At 58.3% G+C, this 15,992-nt stretch overlaps 5 protein-coding genes across 5 annotated transcripts; all 5 read right to left on the minus strand.

Annotated features, from left to right (window-relative positions):
* Positions 1-507: 507 nt before the first annotated feature.
* On the minus strand, positions 508-2,043 carry LMJF_22_1340 (conserved hypothetical protein; the record flags this gene model as incomplete). Its single annotated transcript, XM_001683233.1, has 1 exon — positions 508-2,043. The coding sequence occupies one exon, from the start codon at positions 2,041-2,043 to the stop codon at positions 508-510; it is 1,536 nt and encodes a 511-aa protein (XP_001683285.1).
* Positions 2,044-4,039: 1,996 nt separating this feature from the next.
* LMJF_22_1350 (conserved hypothetical protein) lies at positions 4,040-5,227 on the minus strand (the record flags this gene model as incomplete). Its single annotated transcript, XM_001683234.1, has 1 exon — positions 4,040-5,227. One exon carries the CDS (start codon positions 5,225-5,227, stop codon positions 4,040-4,042), a length of 1,188 nt encoding a protein of 395 aa, XP_001683286.1.
* Positions 5,228-8,697: 3,470 nt separating this feature from the next.
* FPPS (farnesyl pyrophosphate synthase) lies at positions 8,698-9,786 on the minus strand (the record flags this gene model as incomplete). Its single annotated transcript, XM_001683235.1, has 1 exon — positions 8,698-9,786. One exon carries the CDS (start codon positions 9,784-9,786, stop codon positions 8,698-8,700), a length of 1,089 nt encoding a protein of 362 aa, XP_001683287.1.
* A 1,304-nt stretch (positions 9,787-11,090) lies between these two features.
* LMJF_22_1370 (intraflagellar transport protein-like protein) lies at positions 11,091-12,701 on the minus strand (the record flags this gene model as incomplete). Its single annotated transcript, XM_001683236.1, has 1 exon — positions 11,091-12,701. One exon carries the CDS (start codon positions 12,699-12,701, stop codon positions 11,091-11,093), a length of 1,611 nt encoding a protein of 536 aa, XP_001683288.1.
* Positions 12,702-14,823: 2,122 nt separating this feature from the next.
* On the minus strand, positions 14,824-15,627 carry LMJF_22_1380 (putative mak-16-like RNA binding protein; the record flags this gene model as incomplete). The annotated part of the gene is made up of 1 exon (XM_001683237.1): positions 14,824-15,627. The coding sequence occupies one exon, from the start codon at positions 15,625-15,627 to the stop codon at positions 14,824-14,826; it is 804 nt and encodes a 267-aa protein (XP_001683289.1).
* Between the last annotated feature and the right edge of the window lie 365 nt (positions 15,628-15,992).

A 15,992-nucleotide genomic window follows, 5' to 3' on the forward strand; every position in this document is an offset into this window, starting at 1 on the left:
GGCAGTAGAGGAGGAACACACACAGCGAAGACAGAAAGAGAGCAAGATGCCCCCACGCACGAATACACTCGGGCTCTCCTCACCTCATAAAGCACGCATGGCCCGCACGCTTGCGCTCTCCTCGCGTCCTCTCTGCGTGTGCGCGCGCGCGCACCTCGCACATACCTTCTCGTATCGCATCTAAAGAGCGGGAGAGGAAGGAAAGAGGTGATGCGTGTCCTTGGCCACTGCAGTGCTGTGTGGAGGTGTCCCAACGACAACGGCAACGATAAAAAGGGGAAGGTACACAAAAAAAGTGGGCAACAGCGACAGCGCACTCTACCAGCTGCGAGCAATACGCCTGAGAAGTGGGAAGGTGTAGGGTGCGTACGTCTCTGTCTCTGAGAAGGGTGGAGGGGGTGGAAACGATGGGTCCCGAGCGTTGAACCACAGCGCGCGGGTACCCGCCGACTACACCACCACTCACCACTGCCTGCAACCAATGCATCCAGACCCATACACGCGCCGCTACAGCTCTGGTGAGTGGTGTGAGGTAAAGACGTGGAACTGTTGGAAGTCTTCCAGCAGCGGGTTGTATCCGCTGCGAGTTGTGAAGAGCGCCGTCTTGTCACCCCCGTGTGTCTGCCAGAACACAGGGTGTCGCATCGACTCCACTTCCTTCTGTGTCCCGCAGATCCGGGCATAGACAATGGACAGGTGATCAAAGTCTGTCGGGAAGCACATGTCGACCATGCCAGCATTCGCATGCAGTGCATCGACGGGCTTGCGCAGGTACATGTCCTTGGCCACGCGCAGCTTCACCTGCAGCACAGGGCCGTTCACGCCGGGTAGTGCTTGTCGCACGCTAGACCAGTCCGCCGCGAAGAGGTGGTGGCGAGGGAAGTACTGAGCGAGCATCTCAAGAAAGACCATCTGCACTGTCGGTAGCCAGGCAGTGTGGAAGGGGCTCATGATGTACGCCATCTTCGTGAAGATCGCGATCGTGGAGTCGGCCATATCGGGCTCGATGCTCCGCCGCTTCGGTGCGTCGAGGGTTTCGCGGCCCTCAGTAAGGCACAGCACCTTCAAGTTGTGAAACGACTCCTCTTGCATCCAGTTAAGGTAGCGCAGGTAACGCAGAATAATTGGATCTTGTAGGGCGTAGTAGCGCTCGTGCGCCGTGGCTAGGTTGTCGTGCTGCTGAAAGCCGAACCAGTGCTCGCTCACGGCCGCCTCTTGGTCCCACAACACGCAGTCGTGCGGCATGCCGGAGAAGAGCTCCACGGCGAGCACGACGCAGCGCCGCTTCTCCAGCTGCCGCCAGTTCAGCACCGACAGGTGGTGGATGTTGACGTGGTGGTAGTGATGGATAAGCTTGTTGCGCAGTACCTGGATCAGATGCGGGTTCTGCTCCACGGCGTGGTACTCGCATGTGACGTAGAGGTCAGGAAAGTGCTCGGCCAGGTAGTCGAGTACAGACAACGCTAGAGCACCGGTGCCGGCACCGATGTCGTACACGATGAGCGGCTCGCGGGGATCAAACTTGGCGCGGTGTGTCGTCACGAGGTACTCCGCCAGCACCCAGCCGTAGTAGGGCTGAAAGAGCTGCGTGGGTGTCACGAAACCCGGCGTCGACTCATGCAGCTTCGCGACATACCGTTCATAGTCATGCTGGTTGCGCAGTGAGGCGAACGGGATGGGGTCGAAGTAGCCCGTGGTCATCAGTTGGCGATACTTGCGAAACAGCTTCGGATAGTAGCCCCACTTATTGTTGTAGAGGGCGAAGTGCACAAAGTCCCGCATGATGAGCCTCGTGCCCAGAGACGGGTGGTCGGAAACGGCGCCGCCCTCGAAGACGATCATGTCCTCGAACATCTTGCGCTGCCGCTCCACGCGCCTCTCCTCAAGCACGGCCACGATCTGGTCCAGACGCGCCTCGCTTGTGATGTCATTCTGCGAGGAGACGACAGACGGAGCGCCGCTGCGACCACCACAAAAAACAGCGGCAGCAGCCCCAGCACCCGTGGAGCCGACTTCAACGCCTCCCTCGGCAGGGTGCACCATGATGGAGGTTGCCTCCGCCTGCGCAGCCACCGGTGCAGACGCCGCTGCCTCTTCGTCCGTGATGGGGCTGCTGCTGGCTGCTCCCGCCGGGATCTCCGAACGCGAAGTGAGCTGGGATGACGATGGTGCTGACAATGTCGACCGCGGAGCCTGCATCAATCGCGACCGCAGGAGAAGCCCCACCACTGGCGCCATTTCGTCATGGAGCATCAGCTGTGTCGCGCCAAGCGTCAGCGATGCCTTGCCTGCAGATGCCAGAGTCGCTCCGCCGTGTATTCTGTGAGAAGCGACATTGAGGATAGACGCGGCAGCGACTAGGCCAGCGCCTCTGCGCTGGCGTCCCAGAGTGTGCAATGGTGCTGAAGCGCGCATCTCGCTCTCTCCCTCACTCATGAATGCGGATCGCGTGTTGACTCGACCGCCAACTGGCACCACAGGCCTTCTACAGAATTCTGCGCGCAGCCTTCGCTTTCGTTTCGGGCGTCTCCCAGCTCGATGTTGTTCGGCCACCGCCGCAGATGCCGACAGGCGTGACAGTGCACGTGTGTGCACATACACACGTATGTATGCGCGTACGTGCGCCACTTTGTGTCCGTGCAGGCCAGGATGGTGGATGCAGGCAGCAGACACGTCTGATGAATAAAACTCGGATCTGCGGCGCGCGAGTGCGTGTGGGTCACAGAGAGAGAGAGAGCGGTGTTGGGAAAGTCGCGCGAAGCAGGAGGAGGGGCTCGGAGCGGAAGGGGGACGACGAGGCACACACCGAAGGACTTGAAAGGAAGCATATTGGAAAGAAGAGGCGATGAGAATCGTAGAGACCACAGAGCACACGAGAGACAGGAACCTTACCGTCATACAGGGGGTTAAGCTGGACGACGCTTCACCTTAAGGAGAACGGGGAGAGGAGAGGCATCTGAGAAGCAGCAGCAGCAGTGCCCCTCCCCTCCCCCCGACCGCCACCCGCGAAAGCGTGTGCGAAAGATGGAACGGGGAAACGATAACAAAAATGAGCGCCAGGCTGGCACACACGCATTACGCGGTTACGCAGCCGCCGCCTCCCGCTGAAGGGTTGTGCGGAGAGGGCGGAAGAGGCGGGGAGAGACGGTGGCAGATGGGGTGCGGGGCTGGGCCCCACCCTTGCATGAGCTCGTAGAGGTGCATGGGCAGCGTTCGGCTCGTCGGAGTGCCCCTTCAAGTGCTATTTCCGCATCCACCCCCACTTCGTGTGCAAACCAACGACACCACGACGGCCACCGCCGCCCGAAAGCGCAAGGAAGAGGGACGAGAAGGTGCTCGGGGTCGCTGCTGCCTACCCCTTTTCCCTTCATTGTTTTTGTTTGGTTTACACAAACTGTAGTCGATGTGGCAGTAATACTGGAATTCAAGAGTCGCGCAATCTAATCGAGGGTCGGGGGAGGTCCTGTCGCATCAGCAGAAACTCACACACAAACACACGGGCACCAGCACCGCAGAATCGGGGAGCATGAGAGAGAGCGAGAGGGTGGGGTGAGGTGAGGGCGGGGGCGGCACAGAGAGAGAGAGACAGACGGAGCAAAAGCAATGGAGAAGAAAAAGAATGGGAGACGCCACGCCGCGGGAGAGAAGAGGCGACATCACGAAGTTGATTAGCAATAAGGAGCGGGAGGAAAAGAAAGCATACACCCAAACAGCGGCAACCACCACAAGACACATCGATCGGCATCAGCGGCACCGGCTCTAGTCAGCCAGTCACTTAAGCGCACGGATTTCAGCAGCAGTGTGTCATCCTGCCTCGTGTGCTACATCAGACGGAGAGAGAAGCAGGCAGAACTCAACAGCATTGGGGTCCTCCTCCACATCGCGCCTACTTGATCGCGAGAGGGTCTGCGTCTAGCGGGAGCACAGCCCGAAATTCGCACCGTGCACGTACGTCGATGCGGAAGAAAACGAAAAAAATATGTAAAGAGATAGAGGCAGGGCCCGCCGCCACGGCAGCTGCAAGGAGGGATGCCTCCGTCTACTCGCTTCGTTGTACCGGCTCAAATGTGTAGGAGGAGGCGCTGTCGGAGACGGGGGCATTGGATTGCCCTTCGCCACCCTCCGGCAATGGCAGATATTGCTGCCGCCCCGCCGACGAGTGCGCCGCTCGCCTTCTAATGTCCTCCGCCTTCGACCCCGACGACTCCTGCGAACCTTCCTCGCACACAGCGCCTGTCCCAGAAGCGTCATTACGCGTCGGCGGCGGCGGCACCGAGGAATCGGCCTCCCCGTCCCGGTTGGCCTCCTCCTCGTTCATGTCCGGCCCGTTAGCGTGGTCGGCGCCGTTTCTCTTAAAGTTGCGCCGCTTGCGCAGCTCAAAGCAGGCGAGCGAGCCCTTCGACTCCGGCTCGCCGTGCTGGCTACGGTACTCGCCGAGCGCCCGCTTCTCCTCGCGCCTCTTGACAATGTGCTCGTAAGTAGACTGGTGGGTAATGTCGAGGTAGACATGGAAGCAGATAAGCTTACCGAGGGAGCCAATGCCGGCGACAGCGATGAGCAGGCATACGAAGTTGAAGACCAAGAGAGCGGGGAAGGCTCGAGGAGGGCTGTGGTAGGCTTGCGTGTGCATGTGGCGCTTGAAGGCGTCAACGTCGCGTAGCATCAGCTGAATCGTATACAGACTTAAGGCCGTCACCCAAGCCATCCCAACCCAGGCGACGCCCATGAAAGTTGCGAAGAGGCGGTAGTTCTTGGCGCCGACGCAGCTGTTCAGCCAGCGACAGTGATGATCGAAACCTGGGACGCACTTGTCGCACACGCTGCAGTGCTTGCAGCCTACCTGTACAAATCGCCGACAGAAGACACACGGCTCCGTACTGGGCTCCGCCGACTCTGGTACGAGCTCGTCCTGGTTGAGGCGAGGGAGGTCTGTGCGGAAGACAGCGGGGTCCTGCTGAGGGTACAACTCCAGCGCCACCTTCGTTAAGACCACTGAGGTCATGAGTACAGATGAGATGACGAGCACGACGACGAAGCGCGCGCCATCGAAGAAAGGGATCTGTATCATAAAGTGCAGCACTGCCAGCACCGCAATCGCGGCCCAAGCGCTAATCTGCAGTGCATCTAGGGGGTACTCGTAACCGCTTCGGCGTGGACGCACCGGGTCGCCATAGATGTCCTTCCACTCGCCCTCCTCAGTCTGTGGTCTGCAGCAACGAAACAACATTACGCGAACTGAAAAAAAAGGTGCACAGCAAGTGTGTGTTAGTGTTATCAAATATTTGTGTTGGTGTGTGGGGGGGAGGGGGAGCACTTCCTGCCCTCGCTGGTGTGCGGCCAGAGACCGAGAGAGAAGGAAACGGAGGAGTAGGAGGGGGGAACGCTTCAGCTGAGGGGTGGCCATCCCGTTTTCTAACCGGTCGTGGGGGATTGCCACCAAGCGTGTCGGACGCAGCCAGGTAGACGGGGGGCGGAAGGGAAGCAGACGGCTGCATGTCACCCTCACGGGATTCGTGTTTCATTGTTTCCATGGCGTCTGCGAACGCGCAGGGATCACTCTTCCCTTATCCATCCCGTCTCACACGGTGGATGTGATGATGGGGGCGTGGGGGGGGGGGGGGGGGGGGCTGCCTTGAATTCGCAGACGAGGTAGCAGAGCCAGTTGACATCCCTCCCAAACAGAAGGGGAGAAAGAGATCCGCCAAGCCCCACACGCACAGAGACACCCGTGCGCTGCCGCCGGAAGCCGCCCGAACGAAACAGCGGAGGCCCCTCACCCTCCCCTCCTCATTGCACGAGGGCGAAACACACTTTTCTTGCACAATGAGAAGGAAATCAGAGGTGAGGGAAGAAAAGACGTCGAGCTCCGTGACAGAAGCGTGGGAGATCAGCTGAACGGAGCAGGCGGAAGTGGACACACACGCGTGACCCCGACCTTGAAAAAAAAAACGGAATCGACTCTCCCCCCCCCCACACACACACTATCTATCCCTGGACACCGCCCCGACGAAACCGAAAGCTTTCTGTTCTCAACAGGGGATTGTGGTGGCTGGGGAGGGGAGGGAAGGAGAGGGGAAGAGGTGGTGCTGATCTCGCCCAAGCAGCTACGGAGGAGGAGAACGAGGGAGGGCAAGAGAAGCGAGATTCGTCGTGAGTAACGGCTCTGGGCACGTCTTCGCTGTCTTATATGCAGAGCCAGAGAGATGAAATTCTACGGCATCAGGGAAAGGATACATCAGTGTTGCAAGGAGACACGCTGTAGAGTATGAAGAGGCCGCTGAGGGTGGGCCGCAAAGACGGATTTACACTCACACCGATCCCTTATCAGCCCCGTCGGAGCGGACGGAGAGAAGCAGCGTGGGAACGGCAGCAACAGCAGCGATGGCCGCGTTAGCAAGCATGTACGCAACAAAGCCAGCGTGCTGCAGAGAGCAGAAAACGCAGAGAAGCGAAGGTGGCTTGAGAGGCGCACCCCCGACTGTGGTGACCAGGGGAAGAAGCAAACACACAAAAAAAAAAAAGGATGGCCACAAGTCCGAAAAGGTACGCCTCCGTGCGCGTCTATGCGTGAGCGTGTTTCGCGTACGTCCTGAGCGCACCTGCCTGTCATGGCCGTTTCAAGTGCAGCGGCAGAAGCACGCTGCCCGCATGCACGCCATCTCACAGAGGGAAACACCGTGAGAAACAGGCAGGCGAAAAACGGTGCAAGGAGCACTGGCACACGTGCGCATGCAAGCAAGCGAAGAAGGAGACGGAACATGAAAAGTGTCACCGAACATTTTCTCAAAAGTCAGGCTCCACGAGACGGCGCTGTGCGTGTGTCTATGTCTGTGTGTGTGGGGGGGGGGGGGGAGGGGGTATATGTGTGTGTGCCTGTGTGTGCCTGTGTGTGCTTGTGGTGTGAGTGTATGTGTGTGTGTGTGTGTGTGTGTGTGTTTTGTTTGTTTTTGCGTGCTTGCATCAACAAGTCGACTGGAGAACGCGGGGGAAAGGGAAGGAGGGAGCGGAATCGCTCGAAGTGCTGGGGAAGCGAAGCGAGGCAGTGATGAACTGAGAAGGGGGCGAGAGATCGTGCGGTCGCATGAAGAAAACGCGGGGGCTGGAGGGTTGTGGATGCTAAAGCAAGTATGGCAGACCCACCTAAGCAGCAACAACAACGCTGCAGGCACGAACTCGGTTGTCCCGCTCCTGCGTGAGCCTGTGCGTCTGATGCTTCCGTGCGTGTGTCCAGGGAAGAAAGGGCAGAGAGCTTTCTGTCTCCCGCTGCCTCAGCCATGTGTGCGCGGGTACCTCAAAAAGAAAATAGACAGGTTGAAGATGAAAAACGCGCAGTTGCGTGTGTCGTGACGTCGACGTCATCTCGACTGACGCACCCGTACAAGAGTCCGCTAGCGGGTGCACGGGAGGAGGAGAAGCCTATTCGAACGGTGCCTTTTTCGTTCTCTTCCTTTTTCTTTGCATGTACTTTCTCCCGTCGATAGTCCCCCGCCCCTCCTCTGCGGATGTGTGCGTCCATCTTCGCATTTTCACTGGCGGTGGCAACTCCACTCGAGATCGAGATCGAGAGAGAGAGAGAGACAGAGAGACAGAGCCGGGGGAGACGACAGATGAACACAAAAAAGGGAGGGAGGGGGGGATGCGCAAAGGAAAATTGGAGGTGGTGGAGAGACGGCGGGAGAAAGAGCGGCGGATCCACGACAAGTTCAGCACTTTTTAACGCCGCCCCTTTACAGCCACACGCACATACATTACATACATTACATACATACATATACATATATATATACATATATATATACATTATGGCAAACATGTTCGACATCCACGTTCACACGCGCTGAAAGTGCGAGGGACGACGTGGCATGTGCGCGGCGTCGGGATAGTAGCACGGGTTGTCATACACCCCCAGCCCCAATTCTCTCTGCATAACCGAGAGAAAAACCTGCCGTGCGAGAGGGATTCCCGGAGTGCTTTCTCCCTCTCGCTCTGAGGATCTACAGCGCCACGGGGGAGGGGGCAAAGCATCTGCAGTGAAAGTGGTCAAGTTTTCTGTTGGAGTGCTTCGCGCTCTTCTCACGATGTGTCTGTCTTCGTGTGTGCATGTGTGTGTGTGTGTGTGTGTTTGTGTGCGTAATACGTGTCTAGAACAGCGCCACACGCACACACACACACACACACACATGCACCTTTCCCTCGACTCCTCTAGAACAGGCGAAAGTGGACCGAAAGGCAGAGAGACGCGACCAAAAACACAAAAAAACACGAACTCGGAGACTGCACGACGCATCGATGATCGCGCGGTGGCCTGCGTCCCTCACCCCTTCTCCCCCTCCCTCCCTCCCAAGAAACGCGCACCCATGCCCACACGCCCACACACACACACGCATACGCACACGTGCAGTCCACGCGCATGCTGGTGATTGCAGTATACGGTGGCTGCAAAGGTTGCGCTCTTTTGCAGGGGAGGGGGTGGAGGAGAGGAGAGGAGAGGGTGGGGATCGCATGCTCACGCCTGCGGACATGTAGATATGATTGCTCACATAAACGAAAAGTACGCATCAAAAAATAGAACGGAAATGACCTCACGCACCTCTCAGCCTCTCCCCCGAGTCACATGCACACGGAAGGAGGCCGAGGAAAGGAGCCGGCGGACAGACGAGGGGAGGGGGGAGAGGGGGCAGGCGTTTCGGCCGCACCTTACTTTTGGCGCTTGTAAGTCTTGCTCCAAAGCACCTTCACGCTAGCCGCGAAGGCGGCATTCTGCGCCTCCAGCGCAGCGATGAGCTGCTCGACCTCCGCCACAACGGCCTTCTCGTACTCCTCGAAGCGGGCGAGCAGGTTCTGCTCGGTGTAAAGCTGCTTGATAACGGCGACCGCGGCCGGATCAGTGGAGCCGTAGTTGGCCTTGAACTCCGCGACCTTCTCGGCCGGGGCGGTCGTCAGGAAGGTGACAGCGAGCCACGAGCACTTGGCGTCTTCAATGTCGGTGCCGATTTTGCCAAGCTTCTCGGGCGGGGTGAAGCAGTCCATCACGTCGTCCTGCACCTGAAAGTACTCGCCCATCACCATGGCCACCTTGTGCGTCGCCTTCTTGTCCACTTTCTCCAGTGTCCCGCTCACCAGAAGGCCCATCACCAGCGGCAGCCAGTAGGTGTAGTAGGCGGTCTTGTACACAACGATGCGGCGGTGGTTAAAGGGTGTGTACTCGACGTAGTCCGTCGTGTTGGCGTGCGCCACTTTGGCGTCCAGCTTCGCTGAGTCCACCATCGACGTGACGTCGTACAGCTGACCAATCGTGGTAGTGAGATCGACGTCGTGGAAAACACGCAGCACCTCGGCGAGGAACGGGCGGTCGGCGAAGTAGTGCAGTGCCATCTGCGTCGCCCAGGCCAGCAGAATGAGACCGTCATTGATGGCCACCTGCGCGGTCACGCCGGGGTGCAGGTACCAGCACGGCTTGCCGCGGCGAGTCTTGCTGTGGTCCATGATGTCGTCCTCCACAAGGAAGTGGGCCTGCAGCATCTCGATCATCCAGCCGCACACACACGCGTCGTGCAGAACGCGCTCCATCGCAGCCGCATCCATCTGCGTATCCTTCGCCATCGCCTCCGCCACGTCCACGACGCAGAGACCTCGGTTGTACTTGCCGCCGAGGCACGTAGTGTCCATCATAGACTTCAGGTAGCCCTTGCGGTGGACATCCATTTCGAAGCGCTTCTCCGCATCGCCGAGTAGGAACTCCTGAACCTCCTCGTACACCTTCTGGAAGCGTTCCATGTGCGCCATGATGATGTCCGAATATGACGCCACTCGTTGCGTCTGATTTTGTTTGGTCTGAGAAGAGTGCGACTCAAAACAGCTGATAGCGATGCGGAGTAAGGAAAGAAAGCAAGAACACGGCTTCAACTATAGAAAAGATATTGACGTCCAAAGATGTAGCTGACTGGCAGATAGCTTACTATGCCGCGTGAGAGCGAGAGAGGGAGAGAGACACACCGGTGTATGTGTGTGTGTGTGTGTGTGTGTGTACGGGGGAAGAGGGAGGGTAGTGGGTATGGAAAGGAAGGAAAACGGGGAGAAAATACAGGAGAGAAGGGCAGGTGATAGTGGAGCTAAGTGAAACGTAAAGGAGGAGCGCGTCAGAAGAAAATGGCATGCAGCGTTGCACGACGTGCACAAGACGACCTATGGGGAAGAGAAAACTGGCGGAAAGCAGCAGCCTCGCAGGCCGCCACCACCATTACTGACTCTCCGAACACGGCGGTGTCGTCGCTCTCCTCTCCCGCTTCCTCTGATGACCCTCAACCGCGACGTCGTGCGGGGATGCGTACGGGTGCACCCGTCTCGGCCACACGTGCGTGGAGGCATGGGGATGGAACGATGAAGGACACACATTTGAAGGCAGTGGTGGAGGCCGAAACAGGAGATCGCCAAACGGCGATGGTGCCGTCACCCCTCGAGAGAAGAGAAAGTGAGAGGGACTGCGAACGCGATAAACGTTGTGAGCGATGCGCCTCGGCGTACGCGACACGCGGGCACTTACTTGTGTGGACGGGTGGATGGGTTCGTTTACGGCAACGATGCCTTTGTCGGTCTCTCGCTCTCACGCCTCCTCACCATCACGCACGGTCACACCTCTTGGATACCGTCTCTCTCCTCCTCGAAACACACAGACGAACGAGCGCAGGCACACGCCTACAAAGAACGGCGAAGGCGAAGCGAAAAAGAAAAAAAAAACGAAAAATCCTCCCGTTGTGAAGGGAGAGAAAAGGTCCGCTTTACATGAACGCGCCGTCTGGCCATCACACACGCTGGCAGACATGCACGCCAAGGTACACGCGCCGCAATCGCAAGCGTCAAGAGAGGGGAAGGGGGGAAGGGAGAGAGAGAGAGAGAGCTCACAAGCAAGGGTCTATCAGCACCCCTCAGAAAAGGAAAAGAACAATGTGCAAACTGCACCGCCGCGGCGTACGCCAATCATGTGGTCCTGCCTAACATACATAAAGGGAGAGTGACAGAGAGAGTGAGACACACACACACACACACGCACGCGCACGAATGCAGCCTCGTTTCTCTCTTATCAGCAGCCACTAATGCGTGCTGGTGGCACTAAAGAGCGGCGCCGTCCCCATTCCGGCAATCCGAGAGGGGTTCTGCAATAACAAGTTCACTTCATCGACGATCCGCAGGCACTCCGCCTTAGTGCCGAGGTACTGCGTTTCCTTCTCCCTCAGACGCACGTAGTCTTCTAGGGAGAAGGTGGACTGCCACAGCATGCGGATGCGCTGCTCCTGTGTTGAGAGTGTGGTGAACACATCGCCCGCGTGCAGCTCCTTCTTGCGCGCCTCGTACTCCGCCGTGAGCGCATTCAGCTGAGCCTTCGACCCATCTCGTAGGCGGGTGTAGTAGGCTAGCTGTGCGCTAAGCACCTTGCGCGTGTCCTCCACCTCCGCCCGCAGTCTGTCAAGGTCGCTGAACTTCTCCATCTCAGCCTTCTGCTCCGCCATCTTGGCGCTGTGCGACGCCAGCTCCTCCTTGATCTTCTTGTCGAGGTGCGCCACCTTGTCCAGCTCCACCTTGCGCTCGAGCAGTTCCTTCTCCAGGCGCTGGTGGGTCTTCACGTCGTTCTGAATCTGGTCTCGCTTCGCATCCACCTGCGTCGTCAAGTCGTGGAGGGTGTCAGTATTGTTCTCCGACGGCATCTGCCGCTGCATCTCGAGGGCTTGCGATATGCGGCTCAGCAGGTCAGCGATGTGCCGCTGCGTCTCGGCAATCTTATCCAGCTCCGCCCGCTCCTTGTCGGGGTACTCGTCAATGAAGGTCTGCATCTCGCGGTCCTTCTCTTGGAGTTCCTGGAAAGCCTGCACGTTTTCGCCACTGAAGTTCTTCACCTCCTCCTCCAGCGCGCTTTGTCGGGCACGCGACTCCTGCAACGTGTCGCGGATGTCATTCACCTGCCGCTCCAGCACCTCAATGTCGGAGCGGGTTGCCTTGAGCTGCCCAATCAACTTCTCCTGCTCCTCCTTGACAGAGAGGGAGCACTGGTTCTGCAGTTCTTTGCTCTCCCGTCGCTTGCGCAGAATGCCGCGCAGCATCTCGGCGGCGCGCTTCTTGTCCGGGTCGCCAGCGAGGTTCGCCATCAGCAGTTCTTGCTTTGCTTGCAGCGTTCGCAGCTCGTGTTGGCGATCCAGCACCATATCCGACACCGCAAAGGCCTCGTCGCGGATGGCCTTGTAGGAGTTGTAGTCTTGGTTCTCGTTGAGTATGCGCCTGTCCAGCTGCTGGATTTCCTCCTCCAGCGACTGCAGCGTCGCCTTCGTCTTGGCGTCCGTGTCCTTCACAGCGAGGAAAAGGTCGTCGACCTTCTTGCGGCGGTCGATGTTCTGCTTCTCCAGTCGCGCAGACTCTTCCTTCACGGCAGCGAGGTCGAGCGAGCTCGAATTTTCCACGGCAACGTTTACATCCGCGAGCGTGTCCTTCAGCTTGGCAATACCGTCCTGCAGCGTCTTCGACTTTTGCTGCAGCTGCGTGAGGACAGAGCTGTTGCGGTCGATGAGCTGCTCCTGCTCCTGCAGTCGCTCAATCTCAGCCGAGAGCTCCGCAATCTTGGGGCGGATCAGCCCGATGTAGTAGCTGCGGTCACCAACCTGACGTCCTGGGCCAGCAGAGGTACCCACACCACTGCGCGACGCTGCCCGCATACCCTCGCGCGAGACAGCCGCCTCTGCTGACACTGCTACCGGCTGCTGTAGACTGCCACCGATGCCGGCGACTTGCATGCGGTTCGTGCCGGGTCGGGTCTGGGACCCAGGCCGCATCGTGGTGCCGGGGCGCAGCCCATTGAACGTGCCGAGGCTCTGTGAGTTGAACCCAGTGTTCATGGCGTTGACGGGTGACTTTGTTCGTACGGACGCTTTCTCTAGGTTTGCAGCCCCACCACTGTCACTGCTGCAGAAGACGAAAGGGGGAGGGGAGGGTGGGTTGCGGCGCACGGGGGAGGACGGCGATCCAACGCACCACGCACAAACGAATAGCTGCAAAGAGCGCAGCACACCGAAGGCGCGAGAAGAGCGTGTGGCCGACAGGGAGAGCGTTAGTGGGGGTGGAAGAAGGCATATACGATAGGGCGAGAGAGAGAAAGGGTGGCAAACAACAAGGATGGTAGCCGGAGACACGCTTGAGTTACAGACGGAGATGTGCAGCGCGAAAGAAATACGGGGGAGCCGCAAAGGCCCGCGTTTCTCTCCCCCTCGGGCTCAGCCCGCCTGCTCGCTAGCAAGACGCACACGCAAGCACACACAGACTCCCCCTCTTCCACCACTGTCAGCGTCGTAGATGATGATAGAGAGCGAAAAACGGTGTGCAAAGAACTTGACTATAAAACAGCAGTCGATGTCTGCCTGTGTGTTTTGTGGAGGGGAGAAGGGAGAGGGCGGTGCTCCCCTCCCCCCACCCACCCACAGACTCATCAAGCGAATTCCTGTTCACAGCGAACGGATCCATCAGCCGCCATTTCGCCTAAGCCTCACGCGCCTCTTATTGCAGTTCTTATTATTCCGACCTTTGCGTTCTCGCGGCTTGTGTGTGTGCGTGCGTTAGAGAAGGTTGCTTTGCGTCTGGGTGATGTACGGCGTGCATGTCTGCATGCGTGTGCGTGTGTGTGCCGCTGCATAATGCGGAGCAACGAGAGGGGAGAAGCGGTCCTCCATGGCAATAGAGGTGCACCGCGGCAGCGATCGCCGTCCGTTGAGCTGTTCATGCTTGCACGCGCGGACCAGTAAAGGGGGGGGGGGCACTGAGAGGTAGTGCCTTTTCGTTTTCTTTTCTCCTTACACGCACACGGTTAAGGGCACCATACATGCACATGACGTAAGAGACCAAAGACAAGAAGGATGTGAGAGACGGAGGAAAGCGAGCGCAAGAGAGACGACAAGCACGTACACACGCGCGCACGCATGCATGCACACACACGGAGGCAAGCATGCAGTCGCTTGGCTCCGAGCTGATTGTTTTTTTTTCTGTATATATATATATAGCGTGTGTGTGTGTGTGTGTGTGTGTGTGCTCTTGTCTCTCTCGCTCTCGATCCCAGAAGCTTGCGTCCTCCACTCTTTAGTGTCGATTAAGCGTTCGCCATAAAGCACCGACAGACAGGTGGCCAACACATCAACATCTTCGCCAAGAACGACAGAACGGGAACGGAAAAAGAAACAGATGAAGACAAGGCGAGAGCATGTCGCACGAGCAAACACCGCGCAGAGAGCAAGAGGTGGCGCCCGACGATGCAAAAAAAAAAACGCGAAAGAAAGTGTCCGCATATGAACAGAGAAGCAGAGAGATGGGAACGCCGAGTACCCCGCAGCCAGCACGGAGAGAGGAGGGCTTGTGCACCCGGCCACGTGCAGTAGCTGCGGCAGCGTCACAAATCACCGTCATAGTAGCACGACAGCTGGAGCATGCATCTCTTCGCCACAGGGCCAGACTTGTCGGTGTCCGTGCGCACACGTGCATGTGCCAATACTGCCTCACACATGCACACACACACATACACGTCTGTCATTACGATGCAGTGCAGCAAGAGGAGATGAGCAAAGAGAAAAGAGAGAGTCGTAGAGTGCGTCGCTGGGAATGCAAGGCCGGCGACCAAGACACTGCCCGCCTATGAAAAATTTTAGAAAGCCACCGCGACGGCTGAGCAGAGGTGCGATCACGCAAACATAAGCGCACATAGGCATATACCACCCTCCCCCCTTCCCTCTCCCCTCGCCGTCTCTCGGCGCCCCCTCTGCGCGAAGATACACCCGAGCGAGAAGCGAAGCGATGCTACCACTCAAGGTCCTCCAAGCGCGCCCGCTGGCGCGGTGCCAGCTCCCGCTCCACCTCCTCTTCGATTACAAGCTTATCACGCTTGCGACTCTTGCTCTTGTTGCGCCCACCGCGCACCGTTTCCCCATCCTCCTCCTCTTCGTCCTCCTCATCCATCACAAAGTCGGGGAACTCCTCGTCTTCGTCCTGCTCCAGCGCCTCAAAGTCCTCGCGGTTCTCCTCATCGTCGAGCAGCTTCTCGAAGGCCTCTTTGTTGTAGTTGATGACGCTATCGTAGGTACCCTTGCGCAGACGATCGAGAAGTTCCTTCTCAATCTCCATCTCAATGCGGGCCGCCGCCTCTGCCTTCTCCTCTCGTCGCCGCAGCTTGTCCTCCTGACGCTTGTTCACAGACACGTACTCGTCCTGCGGCTCCATCAGCATTTTCCGCTTGCGCATCAGGTACTGCTTCAGTCGCAGCAAACGGGCTTTGATCTTGATGACCAGCTTCTGGTCCCACCACTGCAGCTCCTCGTCGATCTGCGCCAGAGCTTTCGGGAAGGAGACATCGAGCTTCACCTTCTCCCACTGCCGCCGCGGCAGGTGAGCCCGCTCAGCAGTTTTGACGTACAGGTATAGCTCATCCTCGTGCTCGATGACGGTGGCGTACTGCGCGTTGGAGAGCGGGCACACACCACGCTGGCAGAGACCAGTCACGTTGTACGGGTTTCGGCAGAAGCGAACCTTGTCGTCGTTCGTCTTCACCTTGAAGGAGCAGAACGTCTGGCCCATTATGTTCCACATGGCATCATCGTGGTTCATGGTTGCTAGCGAAGAAATGGTTTGGAAGCAAAAAAAAAGAAAAAGGAAGGAAACAACCGCTACGGCAGAGCGGAAGACTACAAAGAAGGGAAAGGACGAGAGTTGCCCCAGTGAGCTTGGCATGCAGACACACACACACACACAGACACAGACACACCGTTGGAGATGGGAGCGGAACACACGTAGTGGGCGGACGTGGGGAGAGGGGGAGGTCCGCTGAGCCTGTGTTTTATCGTTCTGTCAGTTTCAGCAGTCGACTAGCACACGAGTGTTCGTTTTCGAGCGCTGGCGCGGCACACATGAGGGAAAAGGGAGGATAGTGAGAGAACAGCGGAGGTGGAAGAGCCGACATACACACGCGCCAC

The sequence above is a fragment of the Leishmania major genome, chromosome 22 (genome assembly GCF_000002725.2).
Source record: "Leishmania major strain Friedlin complete genome, chromosome 22".
Taxonomy (NCBI): domain Eukaryota; phylum Euglenozoa; class Kinetoplastea; order Trypanosomatida; family Trypanosomatidae; genus Leishmania; species Leishmania major.